Source organism: Lissotriton vulgaris, chromosome 7, assembly GCF_964263255.1.
Source record: "Lissotriton vulgaris chromosome 7, aLisVul1.2, whole genome shotgun sequence".
Classification (NCBI taxonomy): domain Eukaryota; kingdom Metazoa; phylum Chordata; class Amphibia; order Caudata; family Salamandridae; genus Lissotriton; species Lissotriton vulgaris.
This window is the reverse complement of record NC_141695.1, coordinates 34,168,617-34,196,442: the sequence shown is the minus strand read 5'-3', so window position 1 is coordinate 34,196,442 and position 27,826 is coordinate 34,168,617. Positions and strand designations below refer to the sequence as shown.

At 43.5% G+C, this 27,826-nt stretch overlaps 1 gene segment (V, D, J or C); it reads left to right on the top strand.

Moving 5' to 3' along the window:
* Positions 1–423: 423 nt before the first annotated feature.
* On the top strand, positions 424–26,994 carry LOC147700603 (T cell receptor beta chain MC.7.G5-like). The segment is given in 8 exon segments: positions 424–570; positions 654–737; positions 9,260–9,625; positions 12,365–12,385; positions 13,819–13,925; positions 15,438–16,590; positions 19,144–19,289; positions 25,932–26,994. Coding segments are annotated over 5 exon segments (534 nt in total).
* Positions 26,995–27,826: the final 832 nt, after the last annotated feature.

The window sequence follows — 27,826 nt, the reverse complement described above, 5'->3', positions numbered from 1 at the left end:
AAGAAGAGTAAGGTGGGGAAAGTGGCATGGCAGAGCATGATCAGAAGGGACTATGGAAGGTTAAGATCTAAGTCACAGATCTCTTTTTTTGTGAGGAAGGAACTAACAGCATTTTGCAGATGCTCCTATAACCCTCAGTATAGCATTGTCCCACCTTTCTGGCTGACCCACTTTTGTAAATGTCACATTACATTGTGGTTTTGTGAGAACCACCTGCCATTTCCTGCACATTATTCTTCCTTCCTCAGGCACCATGTAAGCAAGCGTCCCCAGCAGGTTCCATCAGACATGTGACTGTCAATGCGTACAGTAACTGGGGGGAGGGGCTCTTTTTTGTATGAGACCGCATCACCGTGGGGACAGCCACTGTGATCCATTTCAATCAGAGACCTTTACAAAAACCTCCTACACAAAAAAATGCACAAGTCTGATTGTGGTGGAGACCTGACTCTCCTATCTCCAAGAACACACTGAAGAACTACGAAAAGCCTCCACATCTGGGAGCACTGCCGCGCGACACACCTGGAGAAGCGTTGTGTCTCAATGTTTTAGAAGATTTTCACTTTCACTGTTGGATTCACTTTAAGAGAACAGACTTTGAAGACAAATGTACGCATCATGTTTTGCCATTCTTGTGTTTGTGGTTTCTGCAGATCCATGATTCTTGACAATCAAGGGCGCACTGTGTACTGCCAGCGAAGTGTATTTTGGAGGCGGGACACGGATGACGGTTTTAGGTATGTACTGGCTTTAGAATTAATTTATATGCAGGACATCTACATTGTGACTGTGGCAGAACAGTGAAATAGATATGCTTATGGTGAAAAATGTTGAGGTACCCATGCACAGGTATCTCAGAAGACTGTAGACTTATAATATTGGCTACACTCTTTGAGTAATCATGAGGAATTATCACAATAACCCCTTCTTTGCAGGTTAAAACTGGTTCAGGATTAGCTGTGCAAACAAAATGGCACATTTGGTGTATGTTAACCTCATTACTTTAAGTTTTTTTAAGTATCACATTCTCGGCATTTGCAATGCTACTCAAACAATACGGGTTAAAAAATACAGCTAAAAGTATGTCTATCTAAATATTATAACCTTATGTAAGATTTGCCAATTTCTTGAGCTGCTAACTTTAAAGAGGAGGCAGTTTGAAATGTCTTGAGTCTCTTAATGTGGTGAACAATTGTAAAGGACAATTTTCCAGTCATTTGAGCTTCTTCAGTCTGCAAGTGTGGAAGGATCTAATTTGTTGAATCGTAGGTGGTATTGTTAATTTCAAGTTACATGCGGCTTGAGGAGGTCAGTTGTACCTTCTTCAGAAGCATGGGCCATGTGTGAACATCATGCACGTACCACTGCCAACCCTTTCCTTTCAAGCTGTAAAAAACTGCATTCAATTGGACCAATTTGTCCAGACAACTTCATTGGATGAGACTCATTTGTTTCCCAGTAATGCAGCACAAGCTAAGAAAGGGTCCTTTAGAGAACTTTGTGTCCAAACTGTAATGACACAACTTTGTGCACATCAGAGCCATCTCCAAGGGCCTCTGGCGGGCAGAGGTTTAGAGTCACTTCATCATCACTGTGTTACAACTCTGAGCTCTTCTTTGGCGAGGGGACCAGATTAACTGTTTTGGGTAAGAAAGTCTGAAATACATTTTCAAGTTGGGCAGATAGTAATAGTTGAACCTTGGGCAGCGCCTCACAAAGATTCACCTGCGTAAAGTAATGATATGTTTGTCACTTATAAGCAATGTTTATGCAGGCTTGTTTTGTGGTTTTATTTCAAACACCTTAAGTTAAAGTGGGACAGATACATTGGAAACATACACATGGGATGTACTGAAGAGGAAGGATACTGACAGGGGTTGCTACTCGGTTACAGATGTAGGTTTGTGTGCAGCTAACTATCAGTGTGAACATCGACAAACTATACTTCGGTCAGGGGACCAGGCTCACGGTGCTAGGTAAGAGCAAGCTTAACTCAGAGTGGAGAGTTTAACTCGAGCAATGGGAATATTGGCTTACTAGGGGCTATGTCTGATAGGATTTGCCAACAAATAGACATTTCTGACAGAAGAGGTGAATGGGTTAATTTTCATTTTGCGTTTCTATACCTCTTGACACAACTCACAAGTCACTCTTTATGCTGCATTAAGTTTTATGTTTTGATGAAGAGACGTGTGTGAATTTGCACTCTCCTGTGCATCATGTCAGTAAGGAAGCGGAGCAGTAGGATTGTGTGTAAACACTGTCACTGCAGATGTGCATCCAGAATACTTTTGATTTATTGACTGTACTTTTTACACTAACCGGTACATATTCCTACCATGTAAAGCTCTGTGAAGAACAGCAAGATGGAGGGTTGACTGGTGACAAGCCACATCACGCTCATCCTTTTCCCAAAGACGGTGGCAATGCCTTAGAACTAAGACACTATTACTGTGGGGCTTAACAAGGATGTAGTGGGGTGTTCTAAATGAGGATCAAGGGAATGCTGGGGACATTCTCAAGGGGACCTTGACTTTATCTTAGATTTGAATGGAGTGTGTCGTTTATAAGTTCAAGTGTCTGGGGCGGTGGATAATGTGCTGTAGGGACCCCAGACTTTGTCTGGCATGACTGACGCTTTCTGAACATTTTAGGGTGGTGCGATTCCCAAGAAACAGTTCTAGTGTCCATTACAGGGGTTCTTTGTGATAGAGGAAGGGACCTTCCTAGCACTGCATGTTCTAGATTTGTGAGGCCAACACCAGGGAAACCATGGAGATTATTTCCTGCCGGCCAAATAGAGGAAGAAAGAAGGTGTAAATGCCCTGTATTATGTGGAGTACGGACCATCTTCCTGGCAGATGCTGAGTGGGACTTTGGCCGGATCTGAATATCAAGGGGGACATTGATTGGCGGGAACGCCCTAAACAGCAGGGGGTAAGCAGGGTAAACACAGCCAATGTTTTACGCCAGGGGTGCAGCGCTGTGCTCTGGGGCTGGATCCGTGCTGCATTTCGGAAAGGGAACTAAAGTGTCAGTTATAGGTAAGAGCATCATCCTATCCACCATTATAAATGTATGTTTGTAACACAGACCACAGGGTTGTCTCATAGGACAGTGATAGGTACCCAGCAGCAGGGGTCCCCTGGGGCAAACACCTACTTTAGGAGTAGGGGCTGCAGAGACCTTACATGTCAAGCTGTGGAGATGATATTAATGCTAAGATCAGCTGGGGACCACTTTCAGCCTTCATGCAACAAGCACTGGAAAATGCACCGATTGCACAACAATTAAAAACACACACAAACGAATGCCTTGATTAAAAGATTTGATTCTTTAAACAAAGTCAGTAATATTCAGTATATTACAATATAGTTCATACATAGAGCAAGGGAGTATCGAAAATCCATATTTAAACCAGAAAGGCAACCAAGAGTGGCATTTCGGGTGGACTGTGGGATTGTTTTAAACTATTGTAAGATTGGATTAAGAGATAGCGAGGTGATGTCTGTTCGTATTTGTGTTTAGAGAGAAGTCAAGATGTGAGTGAGGCAGCTATGGTCGTGAAATCCTCCCATTGCCCTGCTGTACAGAGATGGGTGTGGAATCACAGCCCCCAGAGGCTCATCATCTGTACTTCACAGAGGTGGGTGTGAGTGCAGTCCCCTTACAGTTCCATTGTAGTGTTGTACTCACAGATGGAGGTGCGAGAGCACAGTCCCCACAGAGCCCAACAGGCTCTGCTGCCAAAGGCGCGGCTGTGAGAGCGCAGTCCCCACAGAGTCCCACACGCCGTTCCACACACAGGTTTTATTACAGCCTCGTCAGTCTGTGCTCCGGGTCTTACCAGCTCTATTTCGGCTCAGGAACCAAACTCACCGTTTTAGGTAAGAGAACCACCGCAAATCAGATAAAAACTGTTCAAGATACTAGCACACCAGTAGAGAAGAGGCCCTTAGTCCTTGTTTACAAGTTTTTCCCAAGTGATTTAAGGAGAGGAACAAATTAAAAAAGTATGCCCCTTATTGTATTATTTCAAACGTAGCTTGGAGGCAAGCGCATGCACTGAAAAACAGATCTGTAAAACCTTTAGGTTTTATCCTCAACCTTCCTAAAGTCCCATGGAGGGGTTTGCATTCTTTTATGTTGTTTGCAATTTTTTTTACTTTAGTGTTTCTCTGTGAAAATATAAAGCTTTACAACAAGGTATTCTGTTCATATCCTCAATAGATGCGTGTTTATCGATAAAGGTATGACTCAGCTGAAGGATACCTTGCAGAATATGCTCAGTGTTGTCCTTCGCAAAGCAATTGTGCATTAAAGTTTTTGGTAGAATAAAGACTTGCAGACGTTATGTGGCACTGACACATTCAGCAAGTAGCGTGTACCACACCCCGCGCCTCTTGGCGGGTGATGGTCTGTTTCCGATGGCACGAAAAGTAATTTGCTAAAACGAAAGGTGGAGAAAAGGAGAAACTTTGGGTTCTTGGCAGATAAAATGTGACATTTGCAATGCTTGATGGTCCACACAACCTTTCTCATCTGTGTGTACTCTTAACAAACCAAACCTGCGCGCTCCTCAGCCTTACCCTCCATCCACCAGTGCTAATTCCCCCAGAACTCCAGTGTAGTCCACGCGTCCTCTGCACCTTCTGAGACTGTGTGGTATCCTGTATTCAGTGCCATACATCCTTCCCATTTTCATGCCTTGCTGCTCAGCCAGAATGCATGTGTTATGAGTGGATGTGTTGTGGAATGCTGGTGCAGGTGATGTAATGGAATGTTTGGGATGCCTGGAGAGATGAGTGTCAGTTGGAGGTATGGGTTGAGCAGCAAGGGAGCTGCTCCTGGTGGGGCTCGCATAAGATCTACAGCTCACTGATTGACTTACTTGATTGTTACCATCTATATCTTCATCAATAAATCATCTCCATGTTCTCTATACCTCGGCATCTAATGGACTTATTTACATTATAACATTCGATGAGACACTGAACAGGATTTCTCACTCTCTTAAGGATTATTTTATCACCATTTCATCTACAAGTACTGTTCTGGTGGAAAAGATAATATTTGGAATATATTTAATCCTTTAAAATTCGACTGTGTAGTATTTAATATTAAAATGTATATCAAGAGTATATTAGAGGACCAAAAACATGTACAGTTGTAGATGTTGCCATCTTCTGGAGCTGGGATACTTCCTCTCCTGTGGTCATCCAATCATGTCATGACAGAGAATGAATTTCATGAACAGTTGCTCCTTAACTATTTTTAAGGTGAGAAGATACAGTAGAACACCTTGTTTCAATCATCTCTTTGTTTATACCCCTTTTATCAGCGCCTCCCATGTCCACCCGTAAGATTGGTGAAGAACGAGGCACTGTATCTGGCGACTCGCGACATATTGTGAGAGCATGTACATTAATAGGAGAAAAGCTGCCCACCCTGTCCAAAAGCCCTTCGCGATGTAGGCAGAATCCTCTGGAAGAGGCTACTTCTATATATTTGTGTTAGCGTGAACCAACTGAAAGGTTGAAAGGTTGAAAGGTATGTCACCACACAGTTGTCCCACAAGCCGTGTTGAAGGGTATTTAAGCAGAGTAGTATGTCATGACCATGTCATTTTCATGTCCTCGATTCTGACCAGACGTCTTCTTTAAAATTAAACATTAGTCAAATTAAGTTGATTGGAACAGGGGAAAAAATCGAAAAAGAATGCCCCTAATTGCATTATTTTAAATGTTGCTTGGAGGCAAGCGCATGCACAGAAAAACAGGTGTGCAAAGCCTTTAGTTTTTAATCTCTACCTTGCAAAGCCTTTCGTTTTTATGCTCAACCTTCCTAAAGTCCTATGGAGAAGTTTGCATACTTTGCTGCAGTTTGCATTTTTTTATTTTAGGCTTTCCTGTGAAAACTGGGAGCTTTGCAACAATGTATTGTTTTGTTCTCATATCCTCATTAGATGCTTGGTTACAGATAAATGTCTGACTCTGCTGAAGGATACCTTGCAGAGTTCACTCCGCCCTTTCCTATAAACTCTAAAACTACCTTTGTCCGCTCAACCTCCACCTGTGGGATCCTCCCGAGCAGGGTTCTGTGCCTTGTCTTACATGTCGCCATCGTTAAACAATGTTGCTGTTTCCATGTATGAAGCGTCAGGAAGCAATTGACTTGCAGTGTTTCCCTTTGAAATTTCAAGACTGAATTCTGCCATTTTGTCATCCTGAGTGTGGCAAATTTTAGAATAAATCAATGAAAGAGTCGATTTGTTGACCATATAAAAACTTCTCAGCCTACTAAAGTGCTCCTCTGCGGTATTGTCAACTATGCTTTGCGTTGCATTGGCACAGAGGGTCCCCTATAGGGTACGTGGTATTGGTGATCACACCGTCTTTTAACAAACGTTCCACTTCCTGAATCAGAAATTAAATTGCTGTTTCACTGATCAGCTGCTTCTACAGCGTCCTTAAATCATGAAGGGGGTAATAGTGCATGTCCCCTTTGTTATCAAGGCCCCATCTTTGGACCGGCCTCTCTCTTTTATTGAGGGGCACTCAAATCCACCTGAATTTGAGAAAACAACCAAAAACCCATCTGCACCACTCCATGCTGGACTGCTGAAGCTGGTCAGTGTAGTGATGCCGGTAATCACTTCAATCAATCAATCAATCATGGATTTCTGAAGCGCGCTACTCACCCGGGATGGTTTCAAGGCGCTGAGTAGGGGGTTCATGCCGCTCTGATTCAGTCAAAGAGCCAGGTCTTGAGGGTCTTCCTGAAAGTGTGCAGCATGGGGGAACGTCTGATGTTCCTCGCCAAGATATGAGGATTGGGCAAGTGCCAGACTGAGAGAATGCCAAATAACAGAGCATGGCATTGCATTAGTGGGGATGTTCTAACACACCCACACTCGGTAAACAAAGATTGTTAAGGAACCGGCGGAGATTCAACCTTTCGTTGAATGTTCCCATCCCAAAACCAACCTGTTAGACCCGTTTCTCCTGGCCTTTTTGTTAGACTTCCATCAGCACGTGAAATCTTGGCCCTTTTTCTTTAAATGTTCAAGTTTGGGCTGTTGGATACCTCTTCATCGTCCCATTTGTTTTGTCCTTTTTACCTACTTTTCCCCTTCATTGTCTCTGCTAAGCTCTTTTAAAGATATTCATCAAATATATGCTGGTGATACCCATACTTATGTTAAAATCTTCAATGAGACAGGAATTCTGTTTAAAAAAATCTCTGAAAACCTGACTTTTCTCATCTTAAAAGTATGGTGCCCGGTATTCGTTATTGAGTTCTGCTTTGGCCTAGCGCTTAGATACCTTTAGGTTTTATGCGCTTTATAAATGCTCATCTCATTTCCCTCATTTAATTTCATAAATAAGAGCATTGCCTGTCAGTAGTACAAATGCACATGGTTTTTAGCCGGCTTCAGATGAACACCCTCAAACCATCCTCACCCCTCTTCAATAAAAAGGAAAGATGATTTCCTGAATTTGCGTCCAGTCCACTCTTTGGAATGTACATTCAATGCACTCCCACAATTCATAACCTGGGGCTTGGGGAACATCAAGAAATGACCTTCATTAAAAACATTTGATGTCACTAGGAACTATTTCTTTCAGATTAAGAAGCTCTGTTTCATTTATCCATTACTTCTAGCACAGCCTTGGGCCCCTGGAGATGGACCTGATGAGTACTGAAAGCCCTGTCCCTGCAAGGCCCTATAACCAGGACTCGTGCCTAATCTTTGAATCATAGTGTGGCTGGCACATGGGCAGCAGCTCTGCCATCCCGGCCTAGGCAGGACTGGTGGTGAGTCAGATACAGGAGGGTTGTACACTTGTACCAAAGAGCGATGAACTCTTAACCTATGCTTTCTGAACCTAAAAAATGTATTCGCAATAAGATTCATCTATTTAAAGGCTATTCTCCTCTGACATATCTATTATTAAACAATTGTGTTTCATGGACTTTCACCTCCATCCTAATGAAACCCATTGGGTTCCCTTACTTACCCGCTCCATCTTCAAAACCAGCTGCACCATGTACAAAGCCATCACCACCAGCACCCTTGATCATGTTGAAGACAGACTCACAATCTCTGGTGGTTCTCAGAACACCCGCAGCCAGGACACCATGAGACTGCAGACTAAGAAGTGTGAAAATAGCAAGCCAGCAGGTCTTGTCCCTCCATACACCCACGATCTGGAACAACCTCCCTGTGTCCATCGGGAGCGTCACAATCCTGCTCCAGTTTAGGAAAGGGTTGAAGACTTCCCCCTTTAAAGAACACTATATCACAATGCATTAACAGTTCACGACCCAACTACCTCTGCTATTACTTGCTGACCTTATGCTTTTCTTTGACCCCGTACAGTGTTCCGTCGCATTTCGTGTAGGATTTTGCTATACAAATACCACACGCATGCATAGTCTCCTGTGCACGGGTGCGAGAGGGGAGCGAAAGGAGCAGTAACGCTTCTCAGCTGCTGCAAAATATCTGGATCATTGCTCCTGAGGACCTAAAACACAGACGATCCTTCGACCGATTCAAGCAACCGTTTAATGATCATCTATGTGTTAGGTGAGATCCCAGATCCAGAAGTACCACCTCGGTGCCACGGGCTCCCTCTCCTTCTTTTCCTCTGTCTATGTCAATAAAAAAGTAAGGGAGGAGGAATAGCTCCTTTAGACTAACAGACAAAAGAATTATGTGGTTGATTGCTTGATGGTGCTGAAAATGATTGCCATAGCTGTGATGTTACACAAATACCCACACACTCCCATGAGTGTAAAACTCATTCTCAGGTCAAGAAATGTGGCCTTTGTAAGGACCTTCGGGAAGCTATTTGGTCAAACAAGAAGATAATTGCATCCTTAACAGTCCCTTGTCCACAATGTGTCAAATCAGGGTTAGATATTGTGTTCTGAGCTTGATTCACAAACTGTTGTCGGTGAGTGAATGTGTTTTATTTACTTTTGGAAATTCAGATTATGGTAAACTTAAATATGGAGAAAGACACAATTACTCACAAAACAATCTTATGAATTGGGCCCAAGGTGCTTACTCCAGCTGAGCTGGATTTAAAAGATTGATGAATGTTCCTTATTGGTTTAATGTGGTTTTTTTTATAATCTTATTTTATGTGCATGCTGCAGACTGTTCAAACACCATCTTTGAGAAATGAGTAATATTCTAAGAGTGGTGGAGTCAATATTAGAATATTATCATTTATCTTTTTGTGAATTTCAGAGGATGGACTCGACATTACTGCACCAAAGGTGGCTCTTTTCGACCCATCGCCGCAGGAGGTGAGGGAGAGAGGGAGCGCCACGCTGGTGTGTCTAGCCACCAACTTCTACCCCGACCATGTGGTCTTGAGCTGGTCAGTGAACGGGGTGGAGAGGACAGAAGGGGTGAAGACCGATGACCAGCCCACCCGGGGCAGCGACAAGATGTACTCTCTGAGCAGCCGGCTCAGGATCTCGAAGAAGGAGTGGTTGAACCCTCAAACTACCTTCAGGTGTCGCGTGTACTTTGACCCCGGGAAACAGAACGCCACAATGTACTTCGATCCCACAAAACAAAACTTCACCAGGGAAACCAAAGGAAGAGAGGGTAAGATGCGAGGGAGAGGATGGTTCAAAGAGTATGTGGGGGAGGATGTGACATAATAACCAGAGCTGCCACCTTTTGAACTGGGGAACTGAGTTCAGTCTCGTCCTTAGCTCAACATCCTGTGATTCTGGGAAATCACTTAGGCCGTGATTTAGATATCAGCCATAGGGTTACTCCATCACAGCGGTGATGGATAACCCGTCCGGTGAAATATAAATCCCATAGGATAGAATGGGATTTATATTTCTGCACACAGGCTATCCGTCACCATATTGACTGAGTAACCCATCCGCTGATATCTAAATCCAGCCCTTAATCTCCCTGTGCCTCCAAAATAATGGATGTGTCCTTGTGTAATGTTACTGGAGCTCAAGTAAAGTGTTCCAAAATCTACGGGTCGAGTTTGTGCTCGGTGTAAACCTGCAAAAAAAAGAAAAGGATAGACTGTTGTAGCCTGGCCATCCCTTGCTTGCCCCCCCCCCCCTCCTTACCCCTTAATTCTTTTTCCTTATTTCAATCACGTACAGTAGGCCGCGTGACTTCAGCCTCCACGGAGGGTGGGGAGACCACAGGCATGATAGAAAAATATAAGCCACTCAGGACGGTTAAATATGTCATAATCAGGGCATTTCGAATCAGTTAAAGGATTTTGATTTAAAATCAAAAAGTAATTTAAAAATAACACCCACTTGAAATATTTAATTCCGTTGCCGTTCATATTTTTAGTTCTTACTTTCAGAAAACCTTTAGTCCCTTTCCTTTACTCAAGTTTTGTTCGAACTTGGTAATAAGACGCTGGGGCTGATTCACAGAACTAACCCTTAAGAAGACTTACCTATCCCTAACATTGGGGTCGATTATGCTGATATGACCCTGTGGGATGTATCATCAAGGTTATCGCCGTTTTGCAGGGAACATCGCTGGAAAACCAGCGAGATACCCTGCAAAACGGCGATAACCTTGCTATCTCTGGAATTGTTATCACCCTGGAGTAATGCGTTGTTAATAACGTGCTACCAGGGCGATACATTCACAAGATAGCCTGCGATAATAAAATTATCGCTAAGCACGACCAGCGATAATTATTGCTGGCCGTTGATAATATGCCCACAAGTCCGTTTCTAGAATATGTACACTTCTAGAACACCAATCAGAATAATCAATACAGAACGATGAATGTGCTTTGATTGCCTCTTCTTTTCACTGTTTATAGGTGTGGACTTGAGACTAAACATAGAGAATACCCGTGGTGCATATTTTGTAGAGCAGGTGTCAAATGTGTCAAAAGTAACATCAGTCAGTGCAACCTCACATACCAAAAAAATACAGTTTTACTTCACACTGACACAGGTCGCCTTTCACATGTGCATGCGGCAACCGGTTCTATGAGGTTGCACAGAGCAGCTCAGCTTTGCCCTAGCATGGACCACGTGACTTGTGCTAATTCACCATCACAGTAAAATAACGCGTGCATAAAGAACACTTTACACCAGGCCATAAGTGCATATTTTTGTGCATGGAGTAGTAGGTAGAAATATGATTAAGTTAGTCTGGTGGTACAAACCTAATAAACTCTAACTTTGTATATGGTTTACTCCAGTACAAAAATGTAAAATGACCCCATTTTCACGTAGGTTTGCTGATAACGGAATACATTGTTCTCCACAACACATAAACCACAGAAAGCTTCTTCCACGAGATTAGATTGGAGAGCAGGTTGCATTACAGAAAACTGCACTGGTGCAAAAAACAGGGCCAATACTTTTACTGTTTCTGCCATATGGGATGCAGTAAAACATTTTGCTCCAGTCGATATTACTGAAATTATTTTACACCCTGACAAAAATAAAATAACTGGTGGATCTCTTGTGGAGCTGAAAAAGAAGGTGTTTTGATACATGTCTTTTGTTGAGTGAAAAAATCATTCGATCTCTGCTGCTATGTGTTTTCCGCCCTTTGCAAATTGCACTTTCTTTCATTTTCATGTTGAAAATGTTTATTTTTTACTATTTATTATAAGGTCTTTTATGAATTTTGTCAATCAGATGATTTGGGTACACCCATTACTTGCTAAAATGTATCCTGTTTTAATAGTATAGCTTTTTTATTCATGTTCTACAGCTTTTAAGATGTATTTTTTTATCGAAATAAAGCTATTATGACTGACTGACTGAATTCAATGAAGAAAGAAAAACAGATCTATTGTTGTTGTCTTTTTTGGTCCTGACGTAATCAAAAAAGGAAGAAAATGGTATGATCTCAATTTAGAACCAACTTTCACATTTGAAAGTGTAGAAAGTCTGCTTTCTCAATTTGTTAAAATAAAAATCAGCATAAACAATGTGAAATCACTTTGCTCTCAGTGCCCCAGCACACTGTATTACATAAGTAGTGAAAATAGGACACATATATTCATCTTTTATCTGTTTATGAAACAAATTATCATCCGCAGAGACTCAAATAAATGCCCTTTCAAATATGAAAGGGGCGTAAATGTCTTGGGCCATATCCTACCTATCAGATGCAGCGCATTCCTGTCCTTTTCCCCCACAAGGTACACAGGGTATAAAACAGAAAGGTATCGACCATCTTTTATGCCTTTTTCTTTAATGGTCAGGACTAAGCGTCCACCCCTTTGCCTCACCCAGGCGATGGCCTAATTCACTGTTTGTCATTTCTGTAAAGCTAATAATAATGCGAACGCCTGTGCTGAGACGTCTTTTTCTTTTCTCCTTCCAGGGTGTGGTGGGGTGACAGCAGGTGAGTCTGACGGAGCCTTTCTTTCTGAATCTATTCCTTTTTTTCGCATGCGTTTACAATGCATGCCATAACAACGCGGTTGTTACAACAACTGCGTTGGTATTTCGCATACCATTACAACACAAGTCGGAACAACAACTTGCTGTAGGGGGCACTGGATGTTGGAATAGTATAATTTACTATTCCAACTCCAGTCTGTGCGGATACTAGGGAAGGTGTTGGATTTTAAATCCAACACCTTCTGCCCCCTAACGCTAGTCGTTTTCCGACTTGCGTTGCAACGGTATGCGAAATAACAACGCAGTCATTGTAACGACCGTGTTGTTATGGCATGCGTTGTTCGCATGCGAACTAAATGCTATTTACCTTTCTCTCTGTTATGTAGAGATTTTTGTTCAGACTCCAACACTCTTTAGAAGTATAATTCTGCAGGAATGCTGTCAGCGCTTCTGTGTTTTCCTTTGGCTGCAGGGAACACTCTGGAAACCTCTTAGTATTTTGTGGTCTTTTTGACACCTTTGGTAGCAGCAGTGTAGTTATGGGCAGCAGGACAGTGGCTCACCTCAGTGGATAGCAGGGGTTATTCCATGGAGGCCAGCCTGTTACTGTCAAAAGAACGGCAGACTTTGCCCAGCACTCTGGTCCACAGTCTGGAAGTCATGCGGGCCTTCTCCAAAGAAGTCAGAGTCCTAAAGGAGGTCTCCTGATGAAGGTCGATGTTGGTCCTATGCATCCGTAACCTGTGCGTCCAGGCCAGCCAACACACCAGCCAACTCACTCCAAGCAATGACTGACAATATGATGATGGATCAGCTCTGAATCAAGCTCAGCAAAGGACCTGTCCAGGGATTCATAAGATGTATAAGCAAATCCATATTAGACTAGCTAACCGAAAAGGGCTCCAAGTCACATCATCTCCAGGACAATCCTGGTCTAAAAAAAGAACGCGTCAGGTCACACACTCATAGTGCATCCGTCGGGGTGTTGGGTCTGGTGCAGTTATGTCAACAAGAGATCATAACAAGAGAGAACCATGGTTCAGATCAGTGCAGCAAGCGACCTTCTCAGTACAGTCGAGTGAGTACCTTAATAAGGGCAGCATAACTCTCAACTTTATGCACCCCCTTGAGCTCGAGGTTAGAACACCTGAGTGAACATTCAGCCTCTTCCAGTCTGTAAACACTGGACCCAGTTGGCTGATGTTTTTAGAGGATTAATTTGACCCTTTAACCCCTTGGTACTAAGATGAGTTACTTAGACCTGAGTTAACCAAATCTTTGAAATTTCAGTCCATGATTACAGGAATGAACTAAGAATGTGTATTGTACACCGTGGAAATGTAATGATTGCATACACAGGCTTCTTTGATCTAATCTAGACCTCCACAGGAGAGGGCTCATGACGACTAAATAAAGGTGGCCTTCTTCTTTCAGAATCCTATCGGAAAAGCGCCAACACGGCCAAGTTCACCTACGTGCTGCTAATTACCAAGAGCGCCTTCTATGGATTGTTGGTAACACTGATTGCATGGAAAATTAAGGTAAGGAACTGTACAATTAAGTTTCTTTTTTTCATATGTATGTATTTATTTATTTATTTCACTGCTTTTTAATACGCAAACTTACCCCTTTAAATCACTTCACTCTGAAGTACAATGTCAATTTAAACCTCAGCATGCTCTTAGTTTAAATTACAGCCAAAATAATGATGTCATATTTAGCTCCAAATGGGTTCATGACCTTCAATGGTGGATGTCACCTAGTCAAACACCAAACAGGTTTAAAAGGTGCGCCCAGCGCAATGAAGTAAAATGCGCCTTATTATGATGAATGCACTGCCCCAGGGCAGTCCTGAACATGTGCTGCACTGGGGGCGGCGCATTCATGAGAAAAACACAGCGAGTGTTTCAAAGTGGTTCCATGTTTTCAGAGGGTAGGCAGCAACCCGCCAGCACTTTGACGAGGAAATAGAGATCCCTTTGCAGGAAAATGCAGTGAGTGGCTGCACCCACCTGCAAGGGGCTATCTAGGGGGTCCATGGATGCCCTTCCCCCTCCATAGGTCTGCCATCAGGGGCGCACTGACAGTGCGGCTCCTGAGAGCTTCCTTGCCTCTGCTCCTACATCTGTAATACAGCATAGGCGCAGAGGCAAAAGGATTTCCTCATTTGCATGGAGCGTGGCCCCATACACGTGGAGGAACGCCCTCTGAAACTAGTGCTGGCACTTTATGTGCATTTGCGCTATCGGTATTACAGAAGGGGTCGCACAAGCATTTGCAGCCCCTTCTGTAATATCAAAGTGCCCCGGAGGCACGCACATTGGGCGCAAACCTCTATAGTACGGCCCCAGGTGTTAACCCTCCTTTCACACTTTCTTTAGCTCTATGTATTAAGTGCCACACATGTTGCATTACCAGACGACCAGAAGACCCTTTAATGCATCTGTAGACTTTCTTGGCAAATTATTGATTCATTCTGGAAGTTGTATTCTGTGTTCAAGTTAATTTAACTTACTCCCCTGAAGCTGATGATCATTTTTGAAAGGAAAGCTCTGGACTGGAAGGATTGGATCCCTGTGAAATGGGGCCACCTGGTCACATGAGTGATAAAGTCATCAGGCATGAGGGGGATTGGGTGAAGTCAGAGGCGCGGGTGCTATGTATATGGGATAATGTTAGACCACCAACACCATGAGGAAAGGGAATGCAGGTATGGGCCAACATCCTGTGTATGCCACAAAGTGGGCCAGCCTGAGTCCCTCCATGGCATGGGTGGTCTCACATCTGCACAACTCTGCCCTGCTTCCTGAGTTTGCTTTTATGTTCAAACTTCTAGAACTGTTGGACAGGAATTAGTTGCTGATGAAAAACTCATTTACCAAGAATATATATTTGGATGAAAGCTGAGAAGAAGGTTTGCTCGGTCTTGACATAGAAACAGCTAAACTCTGAAGGTCTTTCAATTAGCTTGGGTGCTAAGCAAGTACCAATGTATTTAACCATTCATTCATGTAGTCATCCATGAATTTATGCATTGTTTCATTTCTTTACAGCTGAACGGTGGGAAGAATTTTTCCTGAATTCTATATAAATGTGTCTGACTTTGGAAGTGGGTTCCACATCTTGGCTTCAGCCTCCTCACCACTTGGAAACTTCAGCAATCAAGACTGGATGACAGCGTTAATATTGCTTGTATGTGTTATGTGTTTCTGCCTGAAGACATTATGAATTGTTCTGCGTTTCTGCATAGCTGCGGCATGGAACCATTTGTTCTGTTTTTGAATAAAATGCACCATCAATATTCAATGCACTAACTTGGTAACTCCATGAATCAGTTCATTCACCCCAGAAACCTGCGGCCTCATCATAAACGAGTGCGCTGGTGCAGGGCAAAGCAATGTGCAAGCATGTGCTGGGGCATAGCAGATCAGTGTGCTCATGTGTAGGGCAGCAATATTTAAGGGACAATGGTTCAAAATGTGGCCTTAAAGGTCCAAAAACAAGCGCTGTGACCCAAAGAGGGGCACTATTTCTTTAAAAAGGAAATTAATTCAATAGGAAGCGAGAAAAAGGGTTTGTAAAGGGCCATGTAGGTCAAAGAATGACAGGCATTAATTTTCATCAAAATTCAATTTGAAGGTGCTCACACAATAAGTAAAAAGAAAGCGTGGTGTGAAGTAGTGATAGTGAATTTTAAAAATACATCGCATTGACAACAATAAAGTTGAACTCCATGAAAGATTTTATACAGGTTATATGGAGTTCATGTTGTGGGGTGGTCGACGGCGTTTCGAACCCAGTTATTGGGGTTCTTCTTCAGGACAAAGGTGAGCTAGTTGTAGATCAAGAGAGCAGCCCTTGAATAGCTGGGTAATTTCAGGGGGACAGTGTTCCAAGCCGTGATTAGGAGGATCCAGGTAAGCAAAATTAATTAGAAGCCAGATGGATATTCATGAAGGGAATGAAAATTAAGTAGGGCAGCTGGGCAGTGCTTAGATCCACCTTGGTGGTATAATTCTGAAAGTTGTTTAGCAGAGCGATCAGGGCATTGAATGTGTTCCTGATGCTGAGCAGTCGGAGTCGTCCTGTTGCTGCTGGTGCCGGTTAATGAATGTGCAGGGCAGAGCAGTGCCCAAGTGTGCGCTGGTGCAGGTCAGAATGGTGTACATAGGTGCTGGTGCGGGAGAGCGAGCAGTGCGCACAGGTGTGTGTTGAGATGAGACGAGGAAGACAGGAGATGGTTTTATAACATTTATTGCAGAGAGATGAATCTGGCATCCAAGACCCTCGACGATCCGACAGAAACTGCCAAAGGTCGAGTCTTGTCAACCTCACATTCTAGATCACAGAACACAGGGCATTCTACAATGAGGTAAGGTAGAAGGGCACGAGGACATTGAGGTGAGTATAGATAACAACTACATAACACATCCTCTTCCCTAATGAAAGAAATAGATAAAAACACATTAAAGCTCAGCATGCAAATAAACGGAACTTACTTCTATGAAGTAATATAATCTTGCAAGTAAGAAGGTGGTCTGCGAATCCTGCCGACCAAGTCATCCAAACCTGCAGGTTCCTCAAATCCCGAACCCTCTGGTGGAACTCCAGGGGAGGAACAAGAACCAGAATCCTGAGGAGCAACATCCTGTGGAGCAGAACAAGAACCAGAATAACCACTCATCTCCCTCCCCTCAACATCATTGTTTTTGTCAGGAATAAACAAAGCACCTGAACATTCATCTTTAGAAAAAGAATCTTCACAAAGATCTTCCTTAATCAGATCACCCTTTCTCTGATAAAGCGCAATCCTACGCAGATTCCATCTGTGACCACCCTCAACCACCACATAATGTTTAGCCACTTTGATAATGCGGCATGGAGCAGAAAATTTACTCAATCTAGCTCTAACACTGCCAGATTTAATCTTAATCCAATCACCAACTTGACACTTTGAAACAAAGTAGTTTTCAGGAGTAGTGCCATCAGAAGAGACCCAATCTTTTAACCAAGAAGGAACCAATTTTGAACCTGGTACCTGTCCCCTCATGCTGACAAAAGAAGAAACATGAGTAATACTATGTTCAGTGGACCGATAGGCCCACAGCATTTCATCAACCAGCTGAATGGGGGACTGTTTGTTAGCAACAGCTAATTGTAAGGTACCCTTGACCGATCTATTGGCCCTCTCAACAATGCCATTACCCATAGGGTTGTACAAAGATGTGCAGGAGTGTTTAACACCCCAACGTTCAAGAAAGCAACGCATCTCACCGGAGGTCAATTGTGTCCCATTGTCCGTCAACAAAGAATGAGGAACGCCCTCTTCAAAGAAAATTTTCTCCAAGACTTCAATAGTGGAAATGGTAGTGATTTCCCTGACAAATTTCACAATTAGCCATCGAGAATGCACATCCACAATGACAACAGCAAAGCGGAAATCCATAGTAAGATCCGACATAGGTCCAATGAAATCCAGACAAATAACATGCCAGGGTTTACCAGGATCAGGGATGTGACCAAAATTCTTTTGAGCACCAATTCTTAATCTTTTCTCACTATCTTTGCATAACAAACACCCTTCAACCCAACCATGAATTTGGTCATCCATGGCAGGCCACCAGAACTCTTGTTTGACTCTTTTTATAGTCATACCTTGGCCAAGATGCCCCTCATGAGCAATCTTGAAAATTTGAAAACGCAAACCAGACGGAGGCACAAACCTCTCACCACGCAAAATAACCTCCTGACCACATACAGAAAGCTCATCCAGCAGCTTCCAAAACGGCCTTAGAGGGACAGAAACCACACTTTCCCGAACAGCACCATTCCTGATCAGAACAATAACTTGTTTCAAAACCTTGTCATTTTGCATCTCTTTAACCCATTGTTCCATAGAAAAGGTACTGACAGTTGCCTCACTGATCTCATTCACACAGACAACAGCTTCCTCAGAGGAAAGCTTATCCACCAAGGCTTTATCAACAACTTCCCAATCCAAAGACAATCTGGATAAACAATCAGCCTACGAGTTCCTCCATCCTTGAATAAATACCACATCATAGGAAAACTCTTGCAACCTAGCTGCAAACCGAGCTAAACGGGCAGATCCTTTGCCCGCACCACCAGCCGATAGAATCTTCATTAGAGGTTTATCATCTGTTTTCAAACAAAAACGTGATCCCCACAGATATACTCTAAAGTGCTCAGTACCCCATGCAGCCGCCAGAGCCTCTTTCTCGATAACGGAATAGTTCCTTTCAGTTTGTGTCAAAGTCCGTGAAGCGAATGCGATAGTTCTCTTCACCCCCTTGTGAACTTGGGAGAGTACCGCACCTAAACCTGTAAGGCTAGCATCAACAGTAAAAAGAGTTTTGCAATTAGAAGTGAATGGAGCTAAAATTCCAGCCTGACAAATCTTCTCCTTTATACTTGAAAACGCAAATTGTTGTTCCTTGGCCCAACAAAATTTAGCACCTTTGCGCAACAAACATCTCAAAGGTTCCACAACATCAGCAAAGGATCTCACAAATTTCGAATATTTTTCGACTAATCCTAAGAAAGAGCGCAATTGCTCCTTGTCCTTTGGATGAGGAGCATCTCTAATAGTCAACAACAAATCATGCTTGGGAGTAAAACCCCCACTATAAACAGTGTAACCTAAATATTCGACTTTCTCAGTCAAAAACTTGCACTTGTCTTTGTTGACTATCAGACCAATGTGCTCCAAATTCCAAAGTACTTGTTTCAACACAGCAGTGTGCTAGTGCAGAGCTGAGCAGTGGGAACGGGAGCACAGGTGTAGGGCAGACTAGTACATCTGTTTACAAGAAATTCAGGGGTGTATTTATCAAAATATCACGCAGCACAGCAAGCTACCTTGCTGTGCTGCATGATAGGAAAGGGTCATTGACAAACAACTCTAGGCACACGCAGTCAATATATACTACGTGACCAATGGAAATATATTCCAAGAAAATTTATTTACATTTAAACTTAGATTTCATAAATTTCCAAAAACAACAGACATAAACGGAAGACTGTCAGTACAGTTGGTTCAACAACATGCAATCATGTATACAATATCTACAAATCTACAATTTTACAAATGTACAAACACTTGAGGTGAGAAGTTGGACAAAAAACATATTAACACACCAAAAAACAGTAAAACGCATACTATTCCAAATAAATTGCAAGGTACAAGTGCTATTAGAAACAGTGCATTGTTTGTGCATGAAAGGAAAAGACAAAAAGTAAACCAGTCCTTAGAACTAACAACCACTGGACAGGCGGAACTGGGATGGAAAAAAGGTGCCTGCCTGTCTTACACAGCCTGTGGTCGAATGTTTTTTAGGATTACACTGCTAGGGCCCAATGGAGTGGTGTAATTTACACCCTAGCTGCACCCTTTGATCTTGCCACAGGTTGGGGATGTCGACGCGTTTCGAACCTTAGATGTAAAAGGTTCTCCTCAGGACAGGGACTGGGAACGGTTTAATCTGTAAGGGAATTAGGGATTGGTGTCAGATATTTACTACAAAATATTGCATGGACCTACTCTGACTCAAAACAATGGGAAGGCAAATATTACCTGCACAGCGGGCACGGAAGTTGCCGTAGTGTAGGTGTACCGCAGTTGAAAAACGGAAGTCTAAAAGAAAGTGAGACAGTGCACAGGATGGTCAAACACCTTAGTGTCGAGTAGATAATAGTGACATAGGGCCTATGTACGTGCAAATCCTACCTGTACGTCACAAAGTGAGACACTGGAGGCGTGGTGCCCGCGACGCGGTGCACACCCAGATGGAAGGGTAACTCACATATTTAGGCGCCAGTATTGTAGACTGTAGTGGATAATCGTGAAAAAGCGCCCGTAAGTATTTGAAATAATTTGAAATAACCAAATCATAAAATGGACAAACAATCCCCTGACACAGGGCTCACAACAAGCTCCTACCTGTATTTAGACAGGAATACGAATGCGGGGGGCGGCTGGTCACAGTAATCAATACAAGCCAACGAGCGTGAACGATTCAACCGGGACCTGCTGAAAATGACACACAAAGAAAATCCAATTAAGCTAAGGTGTCTGGCTGAAAGGACCGCGCTGCAAAGGAGCCGAGTTTTATCAGCACCGCCGGGGCACTTACTCGTATGGGCGAAGTCAATTAGCCGCTCCAAGGGACATCAATCAGTTAAGCAGCCGCGGACACCGCCGCAGTGTATTTAAAATGGAAACTGGTCGGGGTTGCGAGGGGCATCGTGATCGAAGTAGGACACCATTCCTGACTAAAGGATGCTGGTAGATGTAGTCTTAGGGTAACTAACATCTACGCACAACTCAATAGATATAAAATATGTGTAATAGAGAGCAACGTCAAGGGCGGGATGGACATTCAAAACTGGTTGCAGCCCAGAGGCGGATGGCACCGTTACTAAATGAACGGTGTACACGTTTGCCGAGGCAGGCAGAATGAAAAACATAGATGTGGGCGTCGCTGACAGGGGCCCCACGTATTGAGGACTCAGTGAAAACCTCCCTGGAATCCATTTCTTTAAAGTGAGACCTGGCACGTAGCTGGATGTATAGTGCTTTACAAATCAATGTAGCACAGATGTAACAATTCAAAACACGCGCTCATTTACATTGTCAAGTGGTCTTGCATGCACCAATAGCATAAATTATCTCAAATTCAGCACATATGACATGGTGTTCAAAAACGACGATTCAGAGTTGAACATAATTGCACTAAACCTGTTTGCTTTACAACACACAAAGGGGGTAAAGGTATGACGTTACACAGGCATGTGTATGACACTGACCCAAAGATTAGCGGACATGTTTCAAGCGCATGTCAACCCAATAAAAATGCAACATAAATATCTAAGGTTGATGTTATGACCGTGTGGGACACAAAATGTTGGATGAAAAGACCAAGCAGTGATTGAAAATAGTAGATAGAAATAAGAATGAAACAGCGCAGCGGGGGCACAGCTCAACCAGACTAAGCAGAATGGACTTCATAGTACGAAAAAGGTTCATAGACTAGCAATTTCAGACATCTCATTGAGACCAGAATTGGATGTGTCGAATTTCAGTATAAGGTACGCCTCCTTTTGAGAAAGGCGAAGGTCAGGGTCTCCACTGCCCCCTCTAATAACTGCCAAGACAGTCCATCTTATGTCGAGGGAGGAGTGTTTTTGTTGCAGAAAATGGGAAACCAGAGGTGCAGTGAGATTTTTATTATTTATTCTTGAGCGATGTTGGATGATTCTTTGATGGACCTCCTGCGTAGTCTTGCCGATGTACAGCTTCTTGCATGGACATTGGATGGCATATACAGTGTATTTGGTCTTGCAATTAGTGTGTTCATCATGGCGCCAGAATTTAGTACCATCCGTGAAGAGCGAACCCTCTATTGTGAGGTCACAGACGGAACATGTCCCACACTTGCGGTGGCCCTTGACTGGATTGGCTCCAAAGATCATACTTTGGGAGTCCCTTTTGGCAGGGGGCCGGGTAGATGTAATCATCTGGCCAATACTCCTGTTTTTTTTAAGGGCAAAAAGTGGAGCACCAATGTCTGGGAGAATTTCTTCGACCAAATGCCAACTTTTTTTGATGATTTTTTTGGAGTTGGTTAGTATGGGGGCCAAAGGTTGACACGCAAACCATTCTCTCAGTTGCCGGTCTTACTCTCTTCTCCAGAAGATGTTCCCTGGGTGTCCATCTGGCTCTCTTCATGGAATGCTTGAGGAGCTTGTGGGGATATCCCCTTTCCTGTAGCTTGTTGGTCAGTCTCAGTCCGTGCAATTCAAACTGCTGTATGGAGGAGCAATTCCGCCTCACCCGGAGAAATTGTCCAAAAGGGAGGTTATCCCTTAGGCTCCTCGGGTGATAGCTCTTATAATGAAGTGCATTGTTTTTATCTGTTTTCTTTTGATACAATGAACATGAAAGTACATCATTTCTGGCTGATATCTCAACATCCAAGAATGGTAAAGATCTGTCGTCAAAGCTCAGACTGAACTTAATGTCCGGGCTCCTGTCGTTCAACCACCCATGGAATTCTTCAAGTGACGTCGGAGTTCCATTCCAGACGCACCAGACGTCGTCTATATAGCGGAGCCATTGCTCAATATGGTCTCTGTAAGGGTTATTGTTGAATACATACTTCTCCTCATATTGACCCATATACAAAATGGCCATTTCAGGGGCAAATGGGCAGCCCATAGCAGAGCCTTTGACCTGCAGGAACATCTCGTCCTCAAATGTAAAAAAGTTCCTCTTAAGCGCCAAGGTCGCAAACGAGATTATTAGGTCGGTGGGGACCCTGTGTGGACGTGGACGGCTTTCCAAATATAGTTCCATGACATCAAGGCCATCTTGCTGAGGAATCTGTGTATATAAAGATGACACATCCATTGTGACCAACAATTGACGCGTGGGGTCAAACGCAATGCCTTCGACTTTATTTATAAAGTCCATGGTATCCCTCAAATAGGATGGAACCTGGACCACAAGGGGTTTCAAGAATATGTCCACGAATTGGGAAATAGGTTCAAAGACCGAGTCACATCCGGACACTATCGGCCGTCCTGGGGGTGTTTGAGAGTCTTTATGTACTTTGGGAAGAAAGTACAAGTGTGGGGTCCGTGGATGTTGCTTCATAAGATATTCCGATTCCTTGGGTCCTAGAATCCCCACTTCTTTGGCGGCATTGACAAGTCTTTTGACTTCATATTGGATTTGAGGTGTTGGATCATGTGTGATCCGGCGGTACCACTCTTGGTTGTACACATGATTCCGTCCTTCAGTCCGATATAAGTCCTTGGACCACAAGACCACCGCACCACCTTTATCCGCTTGCCTGATGATAGCCTCTTGTTGAGTCTTCAGTTCTTGTATAGCTTCTCTGTGTTTTTTGGTGATGTTAAGGGGCACAAAGGGACGCTTCTTCTCAAGGATATTCAAAGATGACATGACCGAACGTTCAAAGGCAATGATGTTTTTTGAAGTGTTGTGGTTGGGGGGACAAAAGGTGGATTTGTTCCTCAGGCCTGAGGCTTCAGTGGAAACTTGATCAATTGAGTCCTTGAAGAACCATCGCAGACGGACCTTCCGGAAGAATTCCATAACCTCCAATAACACTCCTCCCTCGACATAAGATGGACTGTCTTGGCAGTTATTAGAGGGGGCAGTGGAGACCCTGACCATCGCCTTTCTCAAAAGGAGGCGTACCTTATACTGAAATTCGACACATCCAATTCTGGTCTCAATGAGATGTCTGAAATTGCCAGTCTATGAACCTTTTTCGTACTATGAAGTCCATTCTGCTTAGTCTGGTTGAGGTGTGCCCCCGCTGCGCTGTTTCATTCTTATTTCTATCTACTATTTTCAATCACTGCTTGGTCTTTTCATCCAACATTTTGTGTCCCACACGGTCATAACATCAACCTTAGATATTTATGTTGCATTTTTATTGGGTTGACATGCGCTTGAAACATGTCCGCTAATCTTTGGGTCAGTGTCATACACATGCCTGTGTAACGTCATACCTTTACCCCCTTTGTGTGTTGTAAAGCAAACAGGTTTAGTGCAATTATGTTCAACTCTGAATCGTCGTTTTTGAACACCATGTCATATGTGCTGAATTTGAGATAATTTATGCTATTGGTGCATGCAAGACCACTTGACAATGTAAATGAGCGCGTGTTTTGAATTGTTACATCTGTGCTACATTGATTTGTAAAGCACTATACATCCAGCTACGTGCCAGGTCTCACTTTAAAGAAATGGATTCCAGGGAGGTTTTCACTGAGTCCTCAATACGTGGGGCCCCTGTCAGCGACGCCCACATCTATGTTTTTCATTCTGCCTGCCTCGGCAAACGTGTACACCGTTCATTTAGTAACGGTGCCATCCGCCTCTGGGCTGCAACCAGTTTTGAATGTCCATCCCGCCCTTGACGTTGCTCTCTATTACACATATTTTATATCTATTGAGTTGTGCGTAGATGTTAGTTACCCTAAGACTACATCTACCAGCATCCTTTAGTCAGGAATGGTGTCCTACTTCGATCACGATGCCCCTCGCAACCCCGACCAGTTTCCATTTTAAATACACCGCGGCGGTGTCCGCGGCTGCTTAACTGATTGATGTCCCTTGGAGCGGCTAATTGACTTCGCCCATACGAGTAAGTGCCCCGGCGGTGCTGATAAAACTCGGCTCCTTTGCAGCGCGGTCCTTTCAGCCAGACGCCTTAGCTTAATTGGATTTTCTTTGTGTGTCATTTTCAGCGGGTCCCGGTTGAAGCGTTCACGCTCGCTGGCTTGTATTTATTACTGTGACCAGCCGCCCCCCGCATTCGTATTCCTGTCTAAATACAGGTAGGAGCTTGTTGTGAGCCCTGTGTCAGGGGATTGTTTGTCCATTTTATGATTTGGTTATTTCAAATTATTTCAAATACTTACGGGCGCTTTTTCACGATTATCCACTACAGTTTACAATACTGGCGCCTAAATATGTGAGTTGCCCTTCCATCTGGGTGTGCACCGCGTCGCGGGCACCGCGCCTCCAGTGTCTCACTTTGTGACGTACAGGTAGGATTTGCACGTACATAGGCCCTATGTCACTATTATCTACTCGACACTAAGGTGTTTGACCATCCTGTGCACTGTCTCACTTTCTTTTAGACTTCCGTTTTTCAACTGCGGTACACCTACACTACGGCAACTTCCGTGCCCGCTGTGCAGGTAATATTTGCCTTCCCATTGTTTTGAGTCAGAGTAGGTCCATGCAATATTTTGTAGTAAATATCTGACACCAATCCCTAATTCCCTTACAGATTAAACCATTCCCAGTCCCTGTCCTGAGGAGAACCTTTTACATCTAAGGTTCGAAACGCGTCGACATCCCCAACCTGTGGCAAGATCAAAGGGTGCAGCTAGGGTGTAAATTACACCACTCCATTGGGCCCTAGCAGTGTAATCCTAAAAAACATTCGACCACAGGCTGTGTAAGACAGGCAGGCACCTTTTTTCCATCCCAGTTCTGCCTGTCCAGTGGTTGTTAGTTCTAAGGACTGGTTTCCTTTTTGTCTTTTCCTTTCATGCACAAACAATGCACTGTTTCTAATAGCACTTGTACCTTGCAATTTATTTGGAATAGTATGCGTTTTACTGTTTTTTGGTGTGTTAATATGTTTTTTGTCCAACTTCTCACCTCAAGTGTTTGTACATTTGTAAAATTGTAGATTTGTAGATATTGTATACATGAGTGCATGTTGTTGAACCAACTGTACTGACAGTCTTCCGTTTATGTCTGTTGTTTTTGGAAATTTATGAAATCTAAGTTTAAATGTAAATAAATTTTCTTGGAATATATTTCCATTGGTCACGTAGTATATATTGACTGCGTGTGCCTAGAGTTGTTTGTCAATGACCCTGACCAGCCAACCTGTTCTATTTTTCCAATTGTTGAGATCCGGGCTGGCCAGATGTAGGATCCATTACCTTCACTGTTCCACAGCATGATAGGAAAGGGCAGGAATGCACTGTATTTAACATTATACCGCACATTTCTGTCTTTTCCCTATGCTGCCACACAATGTGCTGCCTAGCGCCAGCGCGGGAACCCTTGAGCCATGGGGCAAGGGTGCATATGTTGGAAACAGGATTGTATTTGTGCAGAAAGAGACACCTTCATGCACAAAAGCAATACCATGAGGCATTTTCCTCTTTCTATGAGTGCTGCCGAATGCTTCACACATTGAAAGATGATTAAAGGAGGAGAAATAAAGGTAAATCTCTGCCCGGGTGATGCATTCCCAGGTCTACCAGTAATGGAAAATATGGGAATGCACTAAAATTAATGGGTGGATGCTTGAGAACACCCATGCTCCACCCATGGAGCAGAGTAATGCACGGCTGCGATTTGCTCTGTGTTGCGTTACTTTAGATTTATCAAGCCACTCAGGGCCACACAAGGTGTAGTAAGGGTGACACAACTGCTTGATAAATATGCCCTCACTTTGCTTGACACTTCTCCAAGTTAGAGAATGACTTGCATACAACACAGCTCTGAAATAGGGAGTTGTGGCTGTCTGTCTGTTTCCAAACTCTGCTGTCTGCAGTTCAAGCATTTACTCATATCATTTGAAGTTAAATGCACGTGTGATAGAAAGTGCAACATCTTAAAACAGGTGCACAGTTCTTTCCAAGCCCCTCATTTCAAGATAAGGTCCATGTCGTTGTATACGCAGCTCTATGTTTGTGTGAGCTACGCGTGTCGCATGACGTCCACTCACTTGTGGAGACATTGACTGAGTATATAATCTAAAACCAGCACTATTCCTTCAGGAAGATGTGTCTCTGCCCCTTCTGTGCCTGCAGCCTCAGCAGGGCTTCATGATACAAGTCTACTCTAGCGCACTTCCCAGTGTCCCACCACAGAATATTGAGAGTCTCGCTTGATGCAGCGCTTATCCTCTCGATTCTGTAATACAAATGCATTGTATTCTATTTTGTATCTTAGTGTTTTGTCTGCAGGGTGAGGAGAAAATAAAATAAAATGTGATCAAAAATAAAAGTGGACCATGAATTTGACATCAGTTTTGTTTGTTGACATTTGGAGGCAAGAGACACGGGACACAGTGTGACGTTGGGTGGCAAGGCAGCAGACGCAACACAAAGCAAGGGGTCTCATCAGAACAAAAATTAGAGTGCTCTGTAAGTAAAGAGGAAGAAAGCAGCAGACCCTCTTAGGAATGTTTCCAAGAGCTCCTCTCTAGTTTTGGGAGAGTTTTAGCCCATGCAACTAACCCAGTTGTGAGTGATGTGAGGAGAAACCTGATGATGAAGCATGACACCACATGGTGGGTGAGGGCTTTCTGTCCAAGGACTAACATGACCCTGTATTTATCTGATCGGATCAGACCCCTTGCACCTTGTGTGTGTCTGGATTACATCTGGGAGTGATGCAGGTTGGGTCTTTCAATGCTCCCCTTTGATCCTCATTGTGTTGATGGCAGCAGCTGCCCTGCCTCAATCCAAGGGAGGAACAAGATATGATTTTGAAAGAGAGAATGTCTATGTGAGTATGCAGTGGAGAACCCAATGTACCAGGAGCAGCACAAGCTATGAATGAAGCAGAAGGTGCAGTGACACCGGTACCCGGAGGACAGAGGGTTACACTGATCCCTGATTATCTCTGTATTTCACAACCCAAGCAGCAGCCAGTGAGCTGATTCCCCATGCTTGCACTAGGATCCATGGCACCTTTGCTTTGCCACTGCCTCACAAAGGAGAAGGTGGTGTTTGTTCAGTATATGCAGGGCAGTAACAAGTCTAACTCGAGTCCCATTCATGGACCATAGGCACGATGCTGAATTTCCCCATCATTTTAGTGATGGTCTCCACTGGTGATATTGGTAGTACC